The 22,265-nt window shown below is 36.9% G+C and overlaps 1 protein-coding gene across 6 annotated transcripts; it reads right to left on the bottom strand.

Moving 5' to 3' along the window:
• Positions 1–4,280: 4,280 nt before the first annotated feature.
• Positions 4,281–22,221, bottom strand: LOC123624325 (zinc finger protein 780B-like). Of its 6 annotated transcripts, none has more exons than XM_045532004.1 (6): positions 22,021–22,221; positions 21,336–21,400; positions 14,721–14,775; positions 13,481–13,607; positions 12,299–12,397; positions 4,281–9,594 (listed from the first exon to the last, which is right to left on the bottom strand). In XM_045532004.1, the coding sequence occupies exons 3-6, from the start codon at positions 14,727–14,729 to the stop codon at positions 6,317–6,319; spliced, it is 3,513 nt and encodes a 1,170-aa protein (XP_045387960.1). In that variant the 5' UTR covers positions 14,730–14,775; positions 21,336–21,400; positions 22,021–22,221; the 3' UTR covers positions 4,281–6,316. The 6 variants fall into 6 exon arrangements, with proteins under 6 accessions (XP_045387960.1, XP_045387959.1, XP_045387961.1 ...); XM_045532008.1 differs by having other exon boundaries at positions 4,282–9,594; positions 12,299–12,394; XM_045532003.1 differs by lacking the exon at positions 21,336–21,400.
• Between the last annotated feature and the right edge of the window lie 44 nt (positions 22,222–22,265).

Genomic DNA, 22,265 nt, shown 5'->3' with positions numbered 1-22,265 from the left:
ACATAGTTGGACATTATGGTGATAGCAGGTATCTTTTTCTCCAAATTTAATGGAAAATTTCCCAAAATTTAGTCACTTATTATGTTCACTCTTCATTTGGGGATAAATTCTCTTTGCTGACTTTAAATGTCCTTCAATATATGTGGGGAAGAGGGAGGATGTCTACTTCGGTAGTGACTGTTAACCTACTGGTAGTGACTACTAAATTTGTCCAAGGCCATGTTGTTACCTGTTGTTTTGGTTTATTTCCTTAAATTTGTTGATGTATTGATTTGTACTTATTTCTTTAATTTTAAACATTTCTTATACTGTGATTTTCATTTTTGTCATATTCCTATAGTCCACTTGGTGATATTTCAATTAGAATTTTTCTACCTATAATCATATGAGGCAGTATTATGGTTGCTTCTTTCTTTTATTGATTAGATTTTAGAATTGTAGCATTCTTTAAAAACTAGAAACAACTTGTCTTTAAAATATTTGAATTTTTATATGTTGACATATTTTATGACCTTGCTAAATTCACTTAGTTCTGGAAAGGTTTATTTTTTATAGATTACTTAGAATTTTCTATAAATATAATCAGGACATCTGAGAAGACAGTTCCTTTTAAATTTTTCTTTCCTTTAGTTTCCTTACTGCACAGGCTAGGACATCCTGTAGTTGTTAAAAGCTTGAGAGCAAACATCCTTATTTTTAGTTTAACTTTAGTGAAAAGGCAGTCAGTATTTTATCATAAACTTTTGTTTGTTTATTTTCCACAGATGATCAGACTGGGAAATTTTTGTTTTACTAACTTACTGAGTTTTATCATGAATGGTATTGAATTTTGTCCATTGTAATAACTATTGGCATGATCTTTTGGTTTCTCTCCTTCTTTAATATGGTGAATTACTTTGATTAATTTTAGAATGCCATACCAGCCTCACATTACTGGGGTATGCCCCCACTTGGTCATGATGTATTATCCTTTATACATATTGCAAAATTCTATTTGCTCCTTATTTGGGGGGAGATTTTTGATATTGGTATATAATTTTTCCTTATATTTTTCTCAGGCTTTAGTATGTGTTGATGACATTAAATGAGATGAGAAATGTTTCTTCTTTCTCTATTTTCTGAAAGAGATATTGTAAGATTTATATTTGCTTCTTAAATCTTGGTCAAATTGCCATTGAAGCCATCTGAGCATGAGGTTTTCTTTGTGGGAGCGATTTTTAATGGTAGTTTCAAGGAAAATGTACCAAAAAATGAATTTTTATATCACAGCAAACAACTAAAAATGAAATAAAAAGAGAAAAGTTCCACTTATAAAGAACATAAAATACTTAAGAATATATTTAACAAAACACATGCAAGACTATTACCCATAAACTACACAGTTTTGTTGAGAGAAGCTAGAGAAGGCCTAAATAAATGGAAACATATACCATAATCATGGATGATAAAACTCAAAGTTTAGAAGTCAGTTCTCAAATTGATGTAAGGATTCAGTGGAATCCAATCAAAATCCCAGCAGGCATTTTTGTAGAAATTTATAAGTTGATTGTAAAATATATGTGGAAACGTAAAGGACTTAGAGTAGCTAAAACAATATTTTAAAAGAAGGAAGCTGAGAACTGACACTGCCTGAACTCAAGATTCACTATGAAGCTGGAGCAATCAAGACAATGCAGTATTGGCATAATGAACAAGTAGATAAATGCAACAAAATAAATTATCAAGAAGTAGACCTGGCCGGGCGCAGTGGCTCATACCTGTAATCCTAGCACTCTGGGAGGCTGAGGCGGGTGGATCATTTGAACTCAGGAGTTCAAGACCAGCCTGAGCAAGAGTGAGACCCCATCTCTACTAAAAATAGAAAGAAATGATCTGGACAGCTAAAAATATATATAGAAAATAATTAGCCAGGCATGGTGGCACATGCCTATAGTCCCAGCTACTTGGGAGGCTGAGGCAGAAGGATTGCTTGAGCCCAGGAGTTCGAGGTTGCTGTGAGCTTGATGCCAACAGCACTCTAGTCCAGGCAACAGAGCGAGACTCTGTCTCAAAAAAAAAAAAAAAAAAAAAAAGTAGACCTACACTTATACAGTCATAGGATGTTCCTTAAAAAAAACTCTGAAGTAGTTCAACGGGAGAAAGGAACGTTCTTTCAACATGTGGTGCTGGAACTGGATAAACTTGGCAGAGAAATTTAACTTCAATCTATACCTTACACCATACACAAAAAAATTTGAGGTGGATCATAGATATAAGTAAAAGCTACAAGTATAAAGCTTATAGAATAAAATATGATAATATCTGTGTGACCATGGAGGAGAGAGAAAGCTCTAATCTATAGAAAATTTTAAAAATTAACTTTGATAAAACTAAAAACTTCTCATCAAAAGATACCATTAGGAAAATGAAAATAAAGTCAGACTGGAATATTCACAATACCTATATCCAAAAAAAAGGATATCTAGCATACACAAAAATTCAAACAATAGGAAGTAAGTAAAAGCAAAAAAAAAAAAAATGGGAAAAAGATCAAAAGAGACACTCTACAAAAGAAGATACACCAATATCCAATAAGCATACAAAAATCCACATGATTGTTTTGGCCATATTACCTTGGGTGAGGTATGATGAGGCAGGTGCAGGCTCTTTTTAACAACCAGCTCTGAGAACAGAGTGAAAACTCACCCCACCACCACCTAGGGAAGGCATTAATCTATTCATGAGTGATCTTCCCCCATAACCCAAAACCTCCCATTAGGCTCCACCTCCAACACTGGGGTCAAATTTCAACATGAGATTTGGAGGGGACAAATATCCAAACTATAGTAGCATATCACTTTTGCACCATGATAAAATTGAAAACTCCTAAGTCAAACAATTGTTAAATCAGGGACCATCTGGATAGTACTTAATTGGAAAAAGTAAAGTATGTTCAAAATCATGTTCATATTGATACTCAAAAGATATAATTATACTTCTAGTATATCATACTCAAAAGATAAATGCCTATAAATTTTACAAAGAAATTATAATTAAGAATAAATGTTTAATTTACTGTTGATAATAGTTAAGAGCTTTTTATGTGTATTTTTTCCATCAACTTTATGTTTGATTAAAGCGTACTGTTATCTATTTGTATTCATCCATAAAAGCAGGATGGAATAAATATAGGGAAATATGAGTAAGCCAGATACTCCTGGAACAGGTAATATAACAGGAATGGGAAAAATATATCCATACTAGTAGTGGCTAATCATAACTCATATTAGCCAGGTAAAACGAGTTCCAAATAAAAATCCATGCTTAGGAATGGAGATGATACTCAAAAACCAAATAAATGGAGTAGTCAATACCACTTCAAAATAATAAAATACCCAAATGCCCTAAAGACTAAGAACACATACTTAATCTTCTTGTCCTAGGAGATGAAATTTATAAAATTGTTTTAAAACTTATTACCCTAATAAAATATTAAGCAATACATAAATACATAATAAATGTAACAGACCAGTTAAATATATAACAGACAAGTTAAATACTGCTGACCAAGCACAACTTAAGGGGATTATATAATTAAATGTATACAAAAAGAAACATGATTTAACTGACCCATACCATTCTAGTAAATCTTTGTTACTAAAAATTTAAAGAGCTTAATAACCATTACTCAGGGTCACCTTGACATCATAATCTGATTCAAGGTCCTCTAACTTTCCGTTTCTTTGATTGTATGTCTTTCTTTTGGGACAGGTAAAAATATTAACAGCATAATAAAGGCCAAACTGTCCAATTACTAAAACCCTGAAAAGGCAATAATGTGAAGGGATAAAAATAATATGAAAAAGCATATGAACAAAGAAAAACAGGAACTAAAATTGAGAAAATTCTTTTTGTAAATGGATTTAATGTTTACTGATCTTGTAAGCAAGAAAATATTCTATGGATGTCTTTTCTACTTTTAAAAGTATTAGGCGATTTAAAGAACTTTAATCTTGTAATTCAAATCTTGTAATTTTTAGCAAATATTTTAAACTGCTTAAGTTTGCAAAGGATCCCTGACTTCCCAGCATAGCATTGCCAAGATTGTACTTTGGAAGGCCACCAGGGCTTGCTATTTTATGACAATCCTTGACGAGACTATCAGGTGTACAATGACCCTTAAAGGAATTATGCTGAGTGGATACCCAGGGAATTGGTTGACTCCAAAGATGAAGGTCAAAGGGAACAAATCAACACAGAACAGATTAAACTGGAAAAAAAAAATGGAACATGAGATTCAAAAGCCAAGTTTTATATAATCTTGTTTTATAAGATCGCTGCAATATCAAAACCTGAAAAATTCTTAGAAAATTGTAACTTTCCTTATGATTACAGATGCAATGAAATGTTAAGAAATAGAGTTAAGCATTGATTCAGAAGAATAATGCTCTGACCAGGGTATATTCAGGAATGGAAGAAATCTATCAATATAAACTATCACTCTATCGATTTTTAAATACACTGAAATAAAATCACACACAATTATTCTTAATCTTAAAAAAAATCTAATCTCTTGTACTCTCTAGTTCGTGATGCCACAATGGTGTCATATTTATTTTTCCTTAATCAGAAATACCAAAATCTAATTTATAAAAAAATTGATGAAATCTATTTGTTTTCTATTAATATTCACTTTTTGCTAATTCCTTATATTGGCTTAGAGTTTATTCTGTTTGTTGTATAGCTTGATTTGAAGGGTTAAATTTTTTTTCAAAATTTACCAACAGTTAATGTGCCAGAGATACATAAAACGCTGAACAAAAACAAAACAAGTTTCCAGTCAAAACAATTTTGGCTTCCTACATATACAGAAAGGTACTAATTTTGCAGTGTGTACAGCTTCAGCTACATCACACAAGTTGAATTATGTTGACACCATAATGTCATTCATTTCTGGATAGTCTATTTAATTTTTATTTTCTATTTGATCCAGGGCTTAAATACACATGATTATGAATTTCCAGAGAGGTAACAAAGTCTCTCCACACAGATTATTTACCCACTACAAGCTAGATCTTTACAATGGAGATACAGCACCCATCATGTTACCCAAATGATTGAACTTAGTTTCACTAATGTGGGGACCTGTACTTAAATCTTTGCTGCCATTGCAATATGACATACAAAAAATCTACAAAGTTTCTTTCCCCAAAATGTTTAATCTGGACTAACAGAGTCTCTAGACTTAACTTCCATTGTGCAGAAAATACAACAGAGCAAGGCTAAGTGGCACTATAAACAAAGAAATCTAAACACATGGAAGACAACTTTCCTGGGCTATTGAAAAGTCAATGTCATAAAAAAAAGATGAAGAGAAATGTTTTAGACCAGTGGTTCCCTAAATATAAATGATATCAGAATCACCTGGAAAACTAATAAAAAACATAGAGGCTGAGGCTCATAGGCTAGGGCCTGGACTTCTGTATTTTTACCAAGTTCTACAAGTCATTCTGATACCCACAAAAATTTGTTCCAGACTACAAGACACTAAAGAGATAACCAAATGTAATGTAGAATCTGAAATGGGTTCTCCTTAGAAAGTAAATAGCTGTTAAGGAGTTTTTAAGGGCAAATCAAGAAATCTGAATATGTAATATATATTATACAATTATGAGTAATTTCCTTATGGGTAATTACGGTACTGTAACTATATATGATATTGTCTTTATTTCTTTATGAGAAATATACTCATGTAATAAAGGGTAAAGTGGCAATGTCTAAAACTTATTCTCAATGGTACAACAAAAATAAAACAAACAGCAAATTGTTAACTATTTTGAATCTAGGTGGGGTACATGGGTGTATATTTTACTATTCTTTCAACATACACAATGTTTGTTAAGTTCATTGTCTTTTATGGGCATGGTTTGTGGTGCCCCAAACGATTACAATAGTACCACCAAAGATTACTGATCAGAGATCACCATAATAGATGTAATAATGACAAAGTTGAAATATTTTGAGAATTACCAAAATGTGACATAGAGATATGAAGAGGCCACATGCTGTTGTAAAAACAATGCTGATAAACTTGTTTGCTGCAGGATTGCTACAAACCTTCAATTTGTATAAAATGCAGTCTCTGCAATGTGCAATTAATCAAGGTATACCAGCATCTAGTAAAATATTTCATGGCGAATAAATTGCGAAGATGACAGCTACCCTATATTCCTCATATTCGAAGACTTTGTCACCAGAATGTCTTCTCTGAACTCTAAGGTGTTTAGTGTAACTGTGACTATAAAACGTCCCACATTTCTTATACTCAAAGGGTTTCTCACCAGTATGAATACTCTGTTGAGCAAATCCGAGACCATGATGAAAGTTCTTCCCACATTCTTTTACAGTCATAGGATTTCTCACCAATATGAATTTTCTGGTGTTGAATAAATTTTTCATACACAGTGAAGGCCTGTCCACACTCCTTACACTCATAAAACTTCTGACAATTATCAATTTTCTGATATAGAGTAAGCTGACCATTCACAGTAAAGGCTTTCCCACATTCTGTACATTCATAGGGTTTCAGAGCTGTATGAATACTCTGATGGGCAATAAACAGTGAACTAAGTCTAAAAGCTTTCCCACATTCCTTACATTCATAGGGTTTCACACCAGTATGAATTCTCTGATGTGCATAAAGGGCTGAACTAAGTCTAAAGGCCTTCCCACATTCCTTACATTCATAGGGTTTCTCATTGGTATGAATTCTCTCATGTTGAACAAGGTTTGAGCTACAACTAAAGATCTTTCCACATTCTTTACATTTATAGGGTTTCATACCAGTATGAATTCTCTGATGTGCAGCAAAAACTGAACTAAGTCTAAAATTTTTCCTACATTCTTTACATTCATAGGGTTTCTCACCAGTATGTAGTCTCTGATATACAGCAAGTTCATAATTACTGCTAAAGGCCTTTTCACATTCCTTATATTCATGGGGTTTTTCACCAGTATGAATTTTAACATGTTGAATAAGGTTTGAGCTACAACTAAATGCCTTCCTGCATCCTTTACATTGATATGGTTTCTCACCAGTATGAATTCTCTGATGTGCTCTAAGGTCTCTACCACGAATAAAGCATCTCCCACATTCTTTACATTCATAGGAGTTCTCACTGGTATGAATTCTGTGATGTCCAAGAAATTGGTAATGATGTTGAAAGGTCTTCTCACATTCCTTACATTCAAAGGGTTTCTCACCAGTGTGGATTCTCTGATGTACTCTAAGGTCAGTACCACAACTAAAGCCCTTTCCACACTCCTTACATTCATACAGTTTCACCCCAATATGAATATGCTGATTTTCAATAAGTTGGTACTGATGTCTCATGGATATCCCACATTGTTCACATTCAAAGGTTTTCTCGCCTGGATGAGTTTTTTGATGTTGAGAAAGTTGCAGGTGAAGTCTAAAAGCCTTTTCACATTCCTTACATTCACAGGGTTTCTCACCAGTATGAATACTCTGATGCTGAACAAAGTTTGGGCCACAGTTGAAGGCCTTTCCATGTTCCTTACATTCAAAGGGTTTCTCACCAGTATGCACCTTCTGATGTTGAGTAAGCTGTGTCAGAAGACTAAAGGCCTCTCCACATTCTTTACATTCAAAGGGTTTCTCATCAGTGTGAATCCGGCAATGTTCAGTAAGTTGGTAATGATATCTAAAGGCCTTCTTACATTCCTTACACACAAAGGGTTTCTCATTGGAATGAATTTTCTGATGCTGAATAAGGTTTGAACAACGATTAAAGCCTTTCCCACACTCCTTACATTCATATGGCTTCACACCAGCATGAATACTCTGATGCTGAATAAGGTTTGAGCTACGATTAAAGGACTTCCCACATTCCTTACATTCAAATGGTTTCTCACCAGTATGAATGTTCTTATGGCGATTAAGCTGGTTGAGAAGACTAAAGGCCTTTCCACATTCCATACATTCAAAAGGTTTCTCACTAACATGAAATTTCTGATGTCGAATAAGTTGCACATGAAGTCGAAAGGCCTTCCCACAGTCCTTACATTCAAAGGGTTTCTTTCCAGTATGAATACTTCGATGCTGATTAAGATTTGAACAACGACGAAAGAATTTCCCACATTCCTTACATTCAAAAGGTTTCTCACCAGTATGGGTTTTTTGATGTTGAGAAAGTTGTAGATGAAGTCTAAAAGACTTCCCACATTCCTTACATTCATAGGGTTTCTCACCAGTATGAATACTCTGATGTTGAATAAGATTTGAGCCACGATTGAAGGCCTTCCCACATTCCTTACATTCAAATAGTTTCTCACCTGTATGGATATTTTGATGTCGAACAAGCTGTGTCAGAAGACTAAAGTCCTTTCCACATTCTTTACATTCAAAGGGTTTCTCACCAGTATGAATTCGGCAATGTTCAATAAGTTGGTAATGATATCTAAAGGCCATCCCACATTCCTTACATACAAAGGGTTTCTCATTGGAATGAATTTTCTGATGCTGAATAAGGTTTGCACCACGATTAAAGCCTTTCCCACACTCCTTACATTCATATGGCTTCACACCAGCATGAATACTCTGATGCTGAATAAGGTTTGAGCTACGATTAAAGGACTTCCCACACTCCTTACATTCATAGGGTTTCTCACCAGTATGAATGTTCTTATGGCGATTAAGCTGGTTGAGAAGACTAAAGGCCTTTCCACATTCCTTACATTCAAAGGGTTTCTCACCAGTATGAATCTTCTCATGCCGAAGAAGCTTTGTAAGAAGAGTAAAGCCCTTTCCACATTCTTTACATTCAAAGGGTTTCTCACCTGTATGAGTTTGGCAATGTTCAATAAGTTGGTAATGATACCTAAAGGCCATCCCACATTCCTTACATACAAAGGGTTTCTCATTGGAATGAATTTTCTGATGCTGAATCAGGTTTGAACCACGATTAAAACCTTTCCCACACTCCTTACATTCATATGGCTTCACACCAGCATGAATACTCTGATGTTGAATAAGGTTTGAGCTACGATTAAAGGACTTCCCACATTCCTTACATTTAAATGGTTTCTCACCAGTATGAATGTTCTTATGGCGATTAAGCTGGGTAGGAAGACTAAAGGCCTTTCCACATTCTGTACATTCAAAATGTTTCTCACCAATGTGAAATTTCTGATGTCTAATAAGTTGTATGTGAAGTCTAAAGGCCTTCCCACATTTCTTACATTCATACGGTTTCTCTCCAGTATGAATACTCTGGTGTTGAATAAGATTTGAACCACGACTAAAGTATTTCCCACATTGCTTACATTCATATGGTTTATCTGTATCGTGAGTAACAGAAGTATGAGGAGTAAAAGTAAGCATTTTTTCATAGCTGATTATCCTTGGATTGGTATATCCTTCTTGATGTCCCTGTAGTCCCTCAAATCTACTGCTATATTTTGAGTCAATTATAAAATGGGAGGCCTCAAGGCCAAGAGTTTTACTTATTTGTTTTATACCCTGTTTGGATAAATTTATTTCTGAAATATCATTTTCTGGAGATATTTTCTCAGTTCCATAATTTGACTCCCAATCTGAAAGAAACAGAAAAAGCAAACATATTTTATTCTCCTATAACACACATGCACAGAAAAGCCATTAAACATATGGCCTAACTCTAAAATACTTTCAGAGATTTGAAAAACAAAAAGAAGAGTATCAATAATGAAGAAAGTTTATGTAAGACAGTGATGTTTATAATAGGGGAATAAATTAACTTTGTAAAATTTAGGTGTGAATCAAAATCATTTGGTAAGCTTGTTACAAATATTGATATTCAAGCAACTCAGATATACAGAATCACAATTTTTTTTTTTTTTTTTGAGACAGAGTCTTGCTCTGTTGCCTGGGCTAGAGTGCTGTGGCGTCAGCCCAGCTCACAGCAACCTCGAACTCCTGGGCTCAAGCGATCCTACTGCCTCAGCCTCCCGAGTAACTGGGACTACAGGCATGCGCCACCATGCCCGGCTAATTTTTTCTATATGTATTTTTAGTTGGCCAGATAATTTCTTTCTATTTTTAGTAGAGAAGGGGTCTCACTCTTGCTCAGGCTGGTCTCGAACTCCTGACCTCGAGCAATCCACCCACCTCGGCCTCCCAGAGTGCTAGGATTACAGGCGTGAGCCACCGTGCCCAGCCCAGAATCACAATTTTTAAGGATAAATCCTAAGAAGCTAAATTTTAACATCTCTATCAGATGACTCTGATTCAGACCAAAGTTTAAGGATCATACTTCAAACTGTTTTTGAATGGTTTGTCTTTACCCTTAAAATAAAATCCAAAACCTTACCACAGATAGCATTTCAAGGCACTGCCTCCTTTGTGCCTGATCTCTACCCATTGCCTCCTTTTAGCAACTAGAACATAATATAACCTTTCCTTTATCTTCTTGCTTTGCTCAGACTGTTTCGTCTCCTAAGATTCCTCTAGCCTGGCTCTTAGTAGGAAACACAGAGATTGCCACAAAAGCACTGAAAAACCTGCTTCCATTTCCAACATCCTATCTTTGTCATGTAGGGTTTTCTGCAGTGACAGCAACCAAAACGAGATTACAGAGTAGACCGGACATAAGCAACACACTTCAGGTGTCACTATCTCCCATCACCCCAGATGGGTCAATCTAGTTGCAGGAAAACAAGCTCAGGGCTCCCACTGATTCTGCATTATGGTGAGTTGTATAATTATTTCATTATATATTACAATGTAATAATAATAGAAATAAAGGGCACAATAAATGTAATGTGTTTGATTCATCCTGAAACCATCCCCCACCCCCGTCCACCCACCCTGTCCCTGGAAAAGTTGTCTTCCATGAAACCGGTTCCTGGTGCCAAAAAGGTTGGGGACCACTGCATTAATGGATGAATGGATAAAGAGAATGTTGCATATATACATAATCGAGTACTACTGGGCCATAAAAAGAGAATGAAACCATGTCATTGGCAGTAACATGGATGGAACTGGAGGACATTATGTTAAGTGAAATAAGCCAGGCACAGAAAGACAAATATTGCATGTTCTAACTCACATATGGGAGCTAAAAAAGTTGATCTCATGGCAGTAGAGAGTAGAATAATACATACCAGAGGCTGAGAAGGTTGTGTGGGTGGGAGGTGGGAGATGAAGAGAGGTTAGCTATTGGGCACAAATATACAGTTAAACAGAAGGAATAACTTCCAATATTTGATAGCAGAGTAGGGTGACTATAGTTAACAACAATGTACTGTATATTTCAAAATAGCCAGAAGAGAGGACTGGAAATGTTCCCATCAAATAGAAATGATAAATACTCGAGGTGATGGATACCCCTAAATACCCATTCTACGCATGTAACAAAATATCACATGTACCCCATAAATATGTACAAATATTAGGTATCAATTAAAAAGAAATAAATAACTCTTGAAAAACATTCCGTATTCTTCACAATGACAAAACCTTGTAGGATCTCACCCTGGCCTAATGCTCAGACCTCCCTTCCCACCGTCCCATCACTTACTCTGCTCTAACTCACCGCTTTCCCCTGTGTTTCCTGCTCAGTCCGACTGGAATGGTCTCACCCCAACACATGGCTTACACCCTTACTTCATGTCTTTGTGCAAGCATGCCCACTTCACGACATGTTCCCTGACCACCCAAATGCTGTCACTCTCACCCCATCACTCCTATTTACTTGTCTCTATAGTGCAGTTCTCTGACATTACTCACCTATTCATTTGCTTACTTGTTTAATCCATGTCTTGCCAACTGCCAGTAAAGTCCGCAAGAGCAATGACTGTATCAGTCTTGTTCATTATCTGTATGTTACTGTATTGACAGTGTCAAGCACAGTGCCTTGTGAAGTGGGCACTTGATACATATTTACTGAATATGTGAGCGTACTTTTTAGACAACGGAAACACATCACAGAAATCTAAATGCAAAAGCAGAGCTGGAAAGCAGCAGGATCTAAAATACATGTTAAAAGTTTACATGGGGAAAGAAAGAGGGCACTCATGCCACTAAAAGGGGACGGAAATAAGTGAACAGAAATTAGGTGATTAGTAAGTGACGTAGTTTCTTTGATAGCTATTGCCACGATCTTTATTTCCTTCCCAGGTCTTGGGAATTTTTATCCAACAGGCATTGGGTCTTTGAAGGAAGTTTTCGAAACCACATCTCAGGGATGTGACCCCTCTCTGACCACGAGGACTGTCCCTGACAGTGACGGCTTTCCCTGCCTGCTTTACCCTCACTCACCTGGGCACCATCTGTTTGTTTCTTTCCTCACAACCATCCAGGGCTCTTGCTCTTGCTCTAGTAAGGTAATCACATCTGGCTTAGAAATGAAATTTTCTGCTTAAAAGAAATGACACATAGGTGGAATTTTTTTAAATATAAAAATTTTTATAAAACTTGAAACCTGGTTAAATTTATAAGTCAAAATGATATTGAGAAAAGACTTCAGCAAAAAAATGAGAGGATTGGGTAAGCGACCAGTTGTACTAGAAAAAGGACTTAGAATCATTTAAACTTAAATAGGGTATTGTCGCTTGAGAGGAGATATACGTTAGTAGTTGACAGCATGAAACTTTAAGGAAGACTGCCTGGTTCAAATCCCATCTCTGCCACCCACTGGCAGTATGACATTAGGCAAGTCACTTAAACTATCTGTCCTTCAGTTTTCCCAACTCTAAAATGGAGATGATAATAATACCTATTTTATAGGACTAATAATAAAATTAAATAAGTTAACACATGTAAAATACTTCTAATATTGTCTGATCTATAGTAGCACAAAGCTATTATTATGTTTATTGTTATAATTTAATTTGCCTCCCTAGACATTTATAGCTTATTTGTAGTATATTCATTCACTGAAAAATACAAATGTCATGGCCTGAAACTTTCAACCGCAAAGCAAGTAAAGGAATGTCTGTTGAAGGAAATGGAATGCAGCCACTTTAGTGTCAAATGAATTCTGTTCACCCAATCAGTGTAACGTACATCATAGAGGCTCTTTTGATAGAAAAAGTCAAGATACTGTTCTCTTTATAGGGTGGGCCAGAAAAAAATGAACACAGACAAAAAACCAAAACATCTGCAGTAATTCTGAGATCAAACACAATATGCAACCCAGTTTCTTAAGACAATGATCATTCAGTCAATGTGCAAGATTTCAAATTCAGTCCCATGGTCATGAAGAGAGAGAAGCAACTACGGAGAGGACCAGCATGAGGGCGGAGGGTCACTGTGGGCTAGGCAAGATGCAGGCACTTCAATGGAGGTGCCCATTTTCAACTCAACAAATCTCAAACCATTCTTTGGGGAACAAGAAGAAGGAATTCAGCTACCCCTTAAAAGATAGCCCTGAAATTCAAGATGAAGAAAGCTAATATTCCAGAGAACAGATACTAAATTAATTGGGGCAGATGGGCTTACCCAGTGAGACCAAGTTACTGTAGTTCTCCAACATCACATCCCTGTATAAGTTCCTCTGAGCGGGGTCCAGGCACTCCCACTCCTCCTGAGAGAAGTCGATGGCCACGTCCCTGAACGTCACTGATCCCTGAAACCACAGACACGTGTATTATGATGAAATTGAAGAAAACTGTTTCAAGATAGAAGGACAGGAGGTAAAGAACTGAACTGCAAGAAAGGAACAATATGGAGATCACAGAGTGTCTGCAAGTTCTTGAAGAATCCTGCTTCTGTGGGATAATTTACTTATCTCAGCATGTCTGGGAATGGATAAAAGAACCTGAGTTTTCCTACTAAATAACCACAGTGCCTGCTACATGCCTGCCTCACAAGTGCTCAGTAAATGTGCATTTCTATACCAACTCTATCCTTTACAGTATAGTAACAACAAAAAAAATTTTCTAAAATTCCCTACCAAGTTTTATATATCTACCTTAAAAAATAGGGTTCACATATAATTGAGAAATGTTCTTAATCCTCAAGTTCATTATGGTATGAGATGACAACAGTAGTACTTCTTTTTATCATGGCAAATGGTTTTTATAAGCTGCATAAAAGCCAATGTAAGAGACACATTAGATTTAATCATTTTTTTCTATTTTTATACATTTAGGGTGGTCAAAGTCTCTAAGGTCTTCCCCAATTCTGGGAATCTATTAATACCATCACCTACCACTCATACCCTGAGTGATCTTCTCCCTGTTACTATCCACTGTCCTTACCGGTCATTTTCCTAAAAGCCTCATAAAGCAAATCACCTTGCCACAGATGGAGACTTGAGGCCACTCACTATCAAATTCTACCTTACCTACCTGGAAAGTTCAAGCAGGTGGAGAAGGTTCAAGGTTTTCCCAAGTGTGGCCAAATGAGACAATAATCTCTGACTTCTCAAGCCCACAAGTCACTGTTTCCCCGTGGGGACAGTCTCCTCCACTGATCCAGCATTTCTCCTGAGCAAGGACTGAGCACAGAGCCCGTGTTGAATAACGTGTTCAAAGAAAATCTCAACATCAGTTGGAAAAGAGAGGCACAGACAGGAAGAGCACCGAACTTGCTTTTTTGGTCACCAGACTTCACTGTAATGGGACAAACTGGGGTGCACGATCTTGGATCCCTAGGTAGGAAGCTTCAAATTAAATAACAGAGTTACCTAACCTAAAAGCCACCACATTTCAAGGAGAAGAGAGAAATACCAACTTACGTGGACCATGTTTTTAGAAATTACAAAATTGATCAATCTTCCTCAGGCTTCTCCCCTGTAGGACAAAAAAAGAGGGGGAACCTTAAGTCAAGCTGTGCCTCAGTGCTTCCAAAGTGACTTAAAACAATATAACTATTTTATCCCCATTTCTATTTCTCAACTACCCCTGCTAACACACACACTTCCATCCTTCTCCCACCACTCCCCCTACACACACACACACGCACACAAATTGGTAGTGAACAGGAGCCTGAACAAAACCAAACTCTCTCCTAAACCCCAGGAACCTGCTGCACAAGCATGAATGCAGAGCACAGGCACTTCTGCCTTGAAGTTGCTCAAAAAATACTCCAGCAGGAGAGATTCCAGCCAGTCCTTCATTCTTGGGATGCATACCTTGGCCCCGATCCTGCTCTAAGCAGATCCTCCTCCCTGCCAGTTCCACCTTTCAAGGCTGAAAAGGGGTCAATCATCCAAATCAGAACCTCTCTGTGAACTCAGGACTGGGTGAAGTGGGCAAGGCATGAAAGCTGGAGAGGATATATTAACAGATGGAATTGCTCAGGCAGCGTTCAGCACTCTGAGTCTAACAAAACCACTGGTTAAACATAGTTTGGAACATCCATGTGATAGAATACAAAGTAATCATTAAATGTTCAAGATACACATTCAACAGAAAGATCAGGTTACAAAACAGGATGGACAATATAATTAAATTTATAAACTGTATGTATATATAAAGACTAAAAAGCATTAATAGAAAAAAATTTAGAAAAAATTATATGTATATTAATAGTTCTTATCTTTGTATTATGGCCCCAATTGTCTTCTATTTACTTAAGAGTACTTCATAATTGTAACTATGGCCAGGCATTAACTTGGGATATATATAATTATATTCACATACATTTACATACATGTGTGTATGTGTCTATAGATGCGTATGTACATATACCTTTTTTTCCTATGAGGACACTGTTCTCCAAATTGGATTAAAGACATCTTTTATTTAGACATCTCCCTTTGAACTTGGGAAAAAAAGGATACTCTAATAAGCTCTTGTTTTTATTTAACGGGGTTTGTTTCCTTTATTTTCCAATTCTTTTTTTTTTTTTTTCTGAGATGGAGTCTTGTTCTGTTGCTCAGGCTAGAGTGAGTGCCGTGTGCCGTGGCATCAGCCTAGCTCACAGCAACCTCAAACTCCTGGGCTCAAGCGATCCTCCTGGCTCAGCCTACCAAGTAGCTGGGACTACAGGCATGTGCCACCATGCCTGGCTAATTTTTTCTATTTTTAGTTGTCCAGCTAATTTCTTTTTCTTTTTCTTTTTTTTTAGTAGAGATGGAGGTCTTGTTCTTGCTGAGGCTGGTCTTGAACTACTGATCCTCCTGCCTCAGACTCCCAGAGTGCTAGGATTACAGGCATTAGCCACCACGCCTGGCCTATTTCCCAATTCTTGAACCAACACTTAGATGTCTATGGCTTTCTGTGTATGTTAGAATAATTTCTAGAAAACAATGTATACAAGTTCTCCAAATGTCTTGTATTTATTAATAATAGTGACATTGCTACTTCTTTCACAAAAGGTTTACTATGTTTCTAAATCTATTAATTTAGCCATGATGTTCTCTAAACAGCTGCTGAATCATCTTCTGTTATTAGTCTCTTTACATTTAACATATTTAGAATTTCAAAAATAAGCTACAAATCTTACAGCATTACTTTTTTTTTTTTTTAACTCTACAGAAATCCCATGGGCTCCCGATAATTTGGTCAAAGCCTGGGAACTATAGACTGAATGATGTCTCTTCTATAAACTCTCAGGATATGAGACCTGAATTTTTCTAATGGACTTTATCACACACTCTGCCATACCCTTATTCTTATTCAGCCTTTATCTTATTTGATGGATAATAAGAAACTTAAAAGTGGAAGCTATATCTTTTAGTCTTTATAGTATGTACCATACTATAGATACCTAAGCATCTTATGATTGACCCAAATTCTAATTCTAGGAATTTTCCATAGGAAACAGCTACAGGAGCAGACACGATATGCACACAAGGATGACCATCAGAGAATACTCTACGATGACCAAAAACTAGAAACTTAAAATTTATTTAACAATTGGCAAATGGTTAAATAAAGTATCATTTACTATGTATGGCATACTAGGCCCTTAGGCATTAAGATAGACCACATGAATCAATGAAGAAAAAATTCATGAGGAATTACTAAGTTAGGCAAGCAGGTTTTAAAAAGCATACCTAATCTCAAATATGGTGTCCTATCAATGATAAAAAGACAAGTTTTGTTTTCATATTCAGAATGTGACTCTGAACTATGACAATTAGTCACTGCTCAGTGCCTGTTTCCTCATTAGCAAAACAGAGTAACCACCACATAGCCTGTCAAGACTAGTAAGAAAATTCAATTGAAACACATAAGCGCAAATAACTTCTTGATACGTGTTATTATTATTGAGAATAAAGAAGATTACATTTGTTCAAGGAACTTAATTCTGCTTTTTTCTTATAGTAAAATACAGTGTCAAGCCTATTCTTTTCTTAGAATGGTAATAAAAAAATCAGAGCCTATCCTGGAAAATGGAATTCCTCCTAAGTTATCTTCTTAAATTATCTTCATGAGGAGGAAAGATGCTTTCCAGTAGGGAAGCCTCAGAAGAAGAAACACTAATGACCACTTTACGCTTCTTGCCACAGGCCCAGAAATGAATGAAAACCATGACTGGATTAGATTTATTTTTCAAACTGATTCTATTCTGCAGAAATAAAACTCACATGTGCACACAGAAAAAAACAATTAGAAAAATATAAACCAAAAAATCAATAATGACTATCTCTAAAAGCTGGAACTATAATCTTAACTTTCTTCTTTTTAAGTTCCTTAGGTAACTGTTTTGTTTTTGATTTTTTTCTGCAAACCATGCTATTCCATCATCAAAAATACATAAGCTGGTCACAGTGGCACCAACCTGAAGGCCCAGCTACTCAGGAGGCTGAGGCAGGAGGATCGCTTGAGCCCAGGAATTCAAGGCCAGCCTGGGCAACGTAGCAAGATCCCGTCTCTTAACCAAAAAAACAACATAATAAAGCTAGTTCCAAATTAAAAAACAAAAATAAAAACAGAGTGATCAGGGAGTTGAGTGCTTTCAATCATAAAAAAACTGACCCTGCCATAAGGGTCAATAGAGAAATCAATGTGACTATACCAAATAACATCAACTAGTTCTAACATCCTTTTGCTGTTTCTCCCCAGTATAACCAGACATTTTCATTACCAAGATTCTTCTCTGAATGAACACAATGCAGTAAGCGGCATTTACAAACTGAGTAAAGAAATGCATAGAATATACATCACCATGCCTGCTTCCCTTTTTCACTGAATAACCAATTAAAGTATCTTAAAGTGTTATTTTGGATATAATCATTACAGAATGCCTTATAAAAACCCAATCTTAGCACAAGGGATTCATATACAATGTAACATTTTCTTGAGTATTATTATTCATAGCATGAATACTCCTTAACAGCATATCAAATATTCTTCTTTTCAAGATTCTTTATGAACATCATTTTATTAGCTGCATAATATTCTATCACTTGAGTCTAGTATGATTTGCTTAACTAATTCCATATTATGGAATACTTAGTTTATACAAAATCATTTTACACGTTTTTCCAGGTATCACAGACTTTTGATTCTAGACCAGGGTTTCTCAACCTCAGCACTACTGACATATTGGGCTGGATAATTTTTTGTTGGGGGACATGAGAGAGCTATTCTGTGCACTGTACAATGTTTGGCAGCATCCCTGACCTCTATCCACTAGATCCAAGTTGCACTCTGCCCCTAGTGTGACAGCCAAAATTTTCTTTCTTTCCCCTCAAAACCCAAATTTATAAATTTCTAAAACTCTCCAGTATTCTATTTCAAGAGGTTTGTGGTCTCAAAGACCATAAATGGTGTCACAGGAACTCAGGTTAAGAATTTCTGTCCTACATTCTTCACAAAAATTCTTTTTAAAAATCCTAAAATTTGCATGGAACTACAAAAGACCCCAAATAGTAAAAGCAATCTTGAGCAAAATGAACAAAGCTGGAGGCATCACACAATCTGACTTCAAAATATATTACAAAATTATAGTAACCAAAACAGCATGGTACCAGTAAAAAAAACAGACACATAGACCAATGGAACAGAATAGACAGCCCAGAAATAAATCCACACACTTGTAGCCAACTGATTTTTGACAGATGGTAAGAACACACAATGGGGAAAGGACAGTCTCTTCAATAAATACTGTTGGTAAAACTAGATATCCATATGCAGAAGAATGAAAGTAGATCCTTATTGCAAACTATTAATATATACAAAATCAACTCAAAATGGACTAAAGGTTTAAATGTAAGACCCAAAACTATGAAACTAATAGAAGAAAACATAGAGAAAAGCTTCATGACATTGGTCTGGGCAATGATTTTTTGGATATAACCCCAAAAGCACAGGCAACAAAAGTAAAACTGGACAAATACGATTACATCAAGCTACAAAGCTTCTACACAGCAAAGGAAACAATCAACAAAGTAAAAAGACCACCTAAAGAATGGGGAAATATCTCTGCAAACCATACATCTGATAAGGAGTTAATATCCATAATATATAAGGAACTCAAACAACTCAACAGAAAGAAAACAAATAACCTGACTAAAAAATGTGCAGAGAACCCAAATGGACATTTCTCAAAAGAAGACATATAAATGGCCAAAAGGTATATGAAAAAATGCTCAACATCACTAATCATCAGGGAAATGAAAATTTAAACTACAATGAGATATCATCTCACACCTGTTAGAATGACTGTTATCAGAAAGATAAAAGCTAGCAAGTGTTGATGAAGATGTGGAGAAAAGAAAACCTTTGTACACTGTTGGTGGAATGTAAATTAATACAGTCATTATGGAAAACAGTATGGAGGGTCATTTAAAAATTAAAAATAGAACTATCACATGATCTAGCAATCCTACTACTAAGAATATATATCCAAAAGAAATGAAATCAGTATGTCAAAGAGATTATCTGCACTCCTATGTTTACTGCAGCACTATTCACAATAGCCAAGATGTGGATTCAACCTAAGCATCCATCAATTAATGAATGGATAAAGAAAATGTGGCATATATATACAATGGAATGCCATTCAGCCATAAAAAGGGGGGAAATCCTGTCATTTGCAACAACATGGATGAGCCTGCAAGACATTATGTTAAGTGAAATAATCCAGCCACAGAAAGACAAATACTGCATGATCTTACTTATATATGGAATCTAAAAAAGTTGACCTCATAGAAGCAGAGAGTAGAACGGTGTATTATCAGGGTCTGGGGTAGTGGTGGTGGGGGCAGGGGAGATGATCAAAGGATACAAAATTTCAGTTATATAGGAGAAATAAGTTCCATATATATATTATACAACATGTGATTATAGTTAATAATACTATAACATATTGTCATTTTGAAAAATGCTTAGAAAATGGATAAGTGTTTTCACCAAAACAATGACAACTATGTGAGGTAATACATGTTAATTAGTTAAGTTTAATCATTCCACAACATATATATACTTCAAAACATCATGCTGTACATGATAAATACATACAATTTTATCTATCAATTTTAAAAAAAAGAATTTCTATCCTAGATCATTTGAGCACCTCACCCATTTTCTTTAATATACAAGCAGTAACCACAATGAACTACATATTCCTAATGAATCTGTTCTGTAGAAAGTTGAGGAGATGGACCTAAAATGACCATATAAAAACAACAGTTAAAATATATTAAACGCTTATTATATGCCTGGCACTGCTCTAAGGAGCTTTACAATATTAATTCATTCTAATGTTCATTACAAGCCTGAGACAGCCAGAAACTGACAGAACCAAGATTCCAACCCAGATACTCTGGATCCACATTCTCCATTCTTTTTTTTTTTTTTTTTTAATTCTCCTCTCCTCACCAGGAATTGAAAGCTGGACACATCCCGTATTCTTAACCACAACATTGTACTGCCTCACAGTTCACACAAAAAGAAGCCCAAAACACAACTGAGGTGCCAAACCTCAAACAGACCTAGCCAGTATTACAAATTTCAACTCATGGACTCCCTGGAAAAATCCTGGCTCTTGTTGATATCAATTTCTCTGAAATTCTCACTCCTGAAAACCTCGCAGACGAATTGAAATTACCTGACCATCTCCATGCCCCCCCTTGCTTTGAAAAGGAGGGCTGTAAAGACCAACCGATAGATATCTGGTGTGTGATTCCACCTAACCTCCTTACCAAATTAGAGTCTAAAATTAATCCCTGGAGGTTTATTGCCATACCATGTTAGAAAAATAGAGTGCACAGGAAGATGTGAGAGATTTGCCAAATGGTTACGTGAACATTAAGAGGAAAGGTGAGGGGCAATGGAGGGAGAACGATAGTTGGCTATCAATTTGCATATCCCCTTTCATTTGCTGAAAATTTGCTGGAACCTCTATATCCTGAAATTAAAAAACGCATTTCTTAAATAGAAACAAAGCACAAGCTCACCCTTGACTTTTAGGTGTGCAGTAATAATGCTCTCAACCGCCTCCTTCTTTTGGATAATGGTACGACTGAGGAAGGATACAGTAACCATGAGACTCCACGCTTTTCTTGGAGCGCAGACTAAGTTTGAAAGGCCACACCCTCCCTCACGTCACAAAAAATGGCAAGGAAGTAAAAGGAGGAGGAATCAGTCCGAGTTAGCAGCTGGTTCCTGGGGACAGAACTCTCAGGACGCTGTGGTTCTCGACATGTAGCTGCCCTCCTGGGAGACCCTCAAGGGCACTTCCAGCTCTTAAATTCCCATCCCAAGTCGAGGTCTGTGCCTTCTTGCGGAAACCTTCATTCTAGGCTTAATATCTGACCTCCCTACTGGGGCCATTCCTCTGCTGCAGCCCCCGTGACTGTGAGGGGAGAAGACCGAGCAAGCGGCAGGAGCCGAGGGCCATCGGCACAGTGGCACCCAAACAGCCACAGCAAAGCGCGCTCAGTGTCCACACGTCCTCCTAGCCCTGAGGACAGGGCCCTCACGCACACACTCATACACGCCCTGTCCGTCACTCGTGATCTCACAATCCCCCTCTTCTGTTGCTCGCGCGCGCGCACACATACACGCACACGGCCTGGGGATCCCGCACGTGCCCCGTCCGCGCCCCAGGGTTCCTCCCCTGAGCAATTCCCCCTTGCCCACCCGCACTGCCGGGTCGGTCCGGCTCGAGTCCCAGTCCGCAGAGACCCCCCGACAGCCACCGACTTCTTCCCGGGATCTGAGGGCCTCACCCCACTACGTCCTCAACCCCTGGAGACCGGAAGTGGACCTGTTGATTCACAGGCGGTGGCCACTGGGAAATGCAGTCCGGAGCCGAAAGACCCTCGGAAGTCTAGCGCTCTGTTCTAGCCAGATTGATCCCAGCATGCAACGTGAGCCCGAGACGA

This window comes from Lemur catta, chromosome 19 (genome assembly GCF_020740605.2).
Source record: "Lemur catta isolate mLemCat1 chromosome 19, mLemCat1.pri, whole genome shotgun sequence".
Lineage (NCBI taxonomy): Eukaryota > Metazoa > Chordata > Mammalia > Primates > Lemuridae > Lemur > Lemur catta.
The sequence above is the reverse complement of the archived record's forward strand: the minus strand, read 5'-3'. Positions and strand labels throughout refer to the sequence as shown.

Bases quoted from the DNA above. Each gene is read 5' to 3' on its own strand.
- LOC123624325 (XM_045532004.1), bottom strand. The intron at 12,398-13,480 runs GTAAGCCCATCT...ATTTCTTTTAAG, and splicing joins CAGTAACTTGGTCTCACTGG to CAGAAAATTTCATTTCTAAG. The intron at 9,595-12,298 runs GTGAGTGAGGGT...TGTTTCTTTCAG, and splicing joins AACAAACAGATGGTGCCCAG to ATTGGGAGTCAAATTATGGA.